The 3,406-nt window shown below is 36.5% G+C and overlaps 1 protein-coding gene across 1 annotated transcript in view; it reads left to right on the plus strand.

Moving 5' to 3' along the window:
• LOC114052766 (carbonyl reductase [NADPH] 1-like) overlaps window positions 1-2,327 on the plus strand; it is a gene marked incomplete at its 5' end in the record, with an annotated part of 6,639 nt that extends 4,312 nt beyond the window's left edge. The window contains one exon of the mRNA XM_027875467.1: window positions 1,594-2,327. Coding sequence (XP_027731268.1) covers window positions 1,594-2,036 — 443 coding nt within the window. The remainder of the gene's footprint in view (window positions 1-1,593) is intronic.
• Between the last annotated feature and the right edge of the window lie 1,079 nt (window positions 2,328-3,406).

A 3,406-nucleotide genomic window follows, 5' to 3' on the forward strand; every position in this document is an offset into this window, starting at 1 on the left:
GTGGTTCCTCCTATTGGTTCTAATTCTTACCTACAACATCAATAAAGTGAAAATATGTTTAATAGGAATATGTATGTATAGCCTATATCAGATTGTGCACCGTCTTGGGGAGGGAGGTGAGGAGGGAAGGGGAGAAAAATTTAAAACTAAAAAGCTTATGGAAGCGATTGTTGATAATTCAAAATAAATTAATTAAAATTTTTTTTAAAAAATTATTACTCCATGGAAGACAATAGAGAAACTTCTGATGGGCATTAGCAGTCTGCAACATAAAACCAATGAGAAACTCCAGAGAATCATAAAAGAGCGTTTATGTGATAAGCAGAGAAGGTTAGTCACCTGGTGAAAGCAAGGGATGACAGGTAAACAGAGTGGTTTAGACAAAATGAGGAAGGTTTCCAGCAAAATCTGCAAACCCCTACCCTCCCTGGCCCCACCAAACAAATGGGAGGACATGAATAAGAATAATGCAGGAGATGGCTAGGGTGTTTCTTGGAAGAAACTTCTGAAACAGTTGGATCACAGATCCATTTGCCACAAATTGCTAGCGGACCTGTTATCTCATCTATTTAGGTATGACTTCCATCATTATAGATTGCATTTCAGTTATGCCTTCTCATTTTGTGTGTTTCTTGTTGATTACAGCATTTTAAAAAATTAAATGTCATTACTTTCTTCCTGGAATATGAAAAATAACATTTAAAAACAAACAAACAAAGACCTTATGGTGATTACCAAGGCACCACCATTAGCCTACTGGCTTCTAATTCAAATTCCATGGGATGACTTTGGCATTATGACACCTCCACAGACTGGTTCAGAAGCTAGGTAATTCTCCTTGTAGAGAATCCTAGCAAAATCAGGGAAAGGCAACTATGAAAGCTATGAGATTTGACTGGGATTCTCTACAGGGAGAATTACCTGGCCTCTGAACTACCAGTTCAACCAGGTGGAATTTCAATGTCCACTAGTGGGAAGCCACCAGGCATCAGTAAATGTTTTTATAGGTTTTTATAAGGACTTTATAGGTGGTAGCTTCTCTCATTTCTACTCAGTATCACCTATTTATTTTAGACATGTGACAGCTGTCATTCAAGAGGATTATTTTTGCTTATTGCTATTTTAAAGACAGATGCAAGGATATCTGTATAGGGCTAGGGTTTACAATGTCTTTGGACTGATTTCATGATTTTATAATCAGTTTAACTGGAAATTTTCTCATTGTACCAGAAGAGTGTTTAATTAAAAATTGATTAAATATTGATAAACAGGTTCAATTCCTCCATACAATATTGCCATCTATGTTCATATACACAAATTTAGCACTGTACCTAGCACATGGAGAGCACTTTATGTTTTGTTTCATTCATTTCATTTATTATTCCTTGCAAAATAATTTTACATGTGTGAATAAACAAAACATAGTTCCCTATCCTACCAAAATAAAAGGTTATATCCTCAACTATTGAAAATGTACATGCATAACACAATGTCATGAAAATTAATGAAGAAACAACTATGACTTTGAATTTCTTCAAAGAATGATTTGTAAGCACAATATAACAAAGGATGTCTCTGTATGTTTTGTTGTAGGTAGAGTGGTGAATGTCTCCAGCATGGCGAGTTTACGTTATCTTAAAAACTGCAGCCCTGAACTACAGCAGAAGTTTCTGAGTGACACAATCACAGAGGAAGAGTTGGTGGGGCTCATGAACAAGTTTGTAGAAGATGCGAAGAAGGGAGTGCATGAGAAGGAAGGCTGGCCTACCATGGCTTATGGAGTGTCCAAGATTGGAGTCACTGTCTTGTCGAGAATCCACGCCAAGCAGCTGAATGAGCAGAGGAAAGGTGATAATATCCTTCTGAATGCTTGCTGCCCAGGATGGGTGAAAACTGACTTGGCAGGACCCAGGGCTCCCAAAAGTGTAGAGGAAGGGGCTGAAACCCCAGTTTATCTGGCTCTTTTACCTCCTGGTGTCACAGAACCTCATGGCCAGTTTGTATCAGAGAAAATGGTTGAAAAGTGGGAAGTTTAATTTGTGAATCCATTCTAGTAATACTTGAGTGTTACACATCTTGGATTTGATTTTTAACTTTGCATTTAGAAAGAAATAAAAATTACAGTACATTTTGTGCCTTTACTAATTGTCACAGCTAATTCCTATAAGGTGTTCTCTTTGAATTGCCTACAAATTATGTGAGAGATTTTGTAATGATTTGTAATGACTCAATATTTGTGATAGAGGAAAAACATGCAAAATTCAGATTGTTTAAATGGAATAAAAAGTTTTCAAAAAACTACCAATAAATCATTAAGTACTCTGAAATTTTAGTCTTTCCTGCCCAAGTTTTACATGTCGAATCTGCTTCATTACAGACATAGGTAATGCATGCAGGTTCCTTACACTAGAGAAATGCCAGTATAACATCACAGGGTTCAGGGGGGACACATGTGCTTTGGGGCATTAACTGGGCTGTTCATTATAGGCTGTCAGGGTGACCTTCAGTTAAAATACTTTTCTGATGCTATATTGCAAGCTACCTCTATTACGAAGCTTCCTTCTATGGGAATGCAAGATTTCTCTTATAATTCCCAAGATCCTTTGTAAATCTGAGGATCTCTTGATTGGTATCTTTATTACAAAGCTTCCTTCTATGGGAATGCAAGGCTTCTCTTATAATTCCTAAGATCCTTTGTAAATTTGAGAATCTCTTGACTGGTATTAATGCATTTTGACAGATTACTCAATTAAGAATATGCCTTAACAAAAAAGTTGTGTCCAACAAATGTACAGAATTAAAAAATATGCAGAGGATTTATAATCAGAATCTGGGTTTGAATCCCAGGTCTGCTACTTACTGTGTGATCTTGTGTGAGTCATTTAATTTCCTCTGAACCTTGGTAACTAACTCTCAGCCTAAACAGAATTCTATGTGAACTACAGGATCCAATGAGATCTTACCTATACAGGATCAAGTTAGTAGCTATTTAAAGGTTAAGCTGTAGTTGGAGAGCATAAGAAAATTATCTGACTTTGTATGGTTTTTCTGAGCCTGTTCTCTTTTAATCTTTTTTTCTCCTGTTTAATATTGGAAAGAGTTTTATACCAGGGTTGCCAAACCAAGATCATGCCTTCAGTCACATAAATTATGTTTTGGGTTTTGTTTTTTTTGTTTTTTTTACTGTTAATTAAGGCATTGAACTTGTGCTCAATTAAGTGGATGCTGCGCCTCAATGGAAAAGAAAATAACTCCACAATAATTTAAGTGAGTTGTTTGTTTGTTTTCTACGGGGGGCCTTCCTATGATTCTGTATGGAGAATGAGTCTTTTGCTTTCTTGAGATGGGGGGAGGGGGGCAAGGAGATACACATCACAGGTTTATATTTTGGGATGAACAATTGTTT

The sequence above is a fragment of the Vombatus ursinus genome, unplaced genomic scaffold (genome assembly GCF_900497805.2).
Source record: "Vombatus ursinus unplaced genomic scaffold, bare-nosed wombat genome assembly UNPS02014809.1, whole genome shotgun sequence".
Classification (NCBI taxonomy): domain Eukaryota; kingdom Metazoa; phylum Chordata; class Mammalia; order Diprotodontia; family Vombatidae; genus Vombatus; species Vombatus ursinus.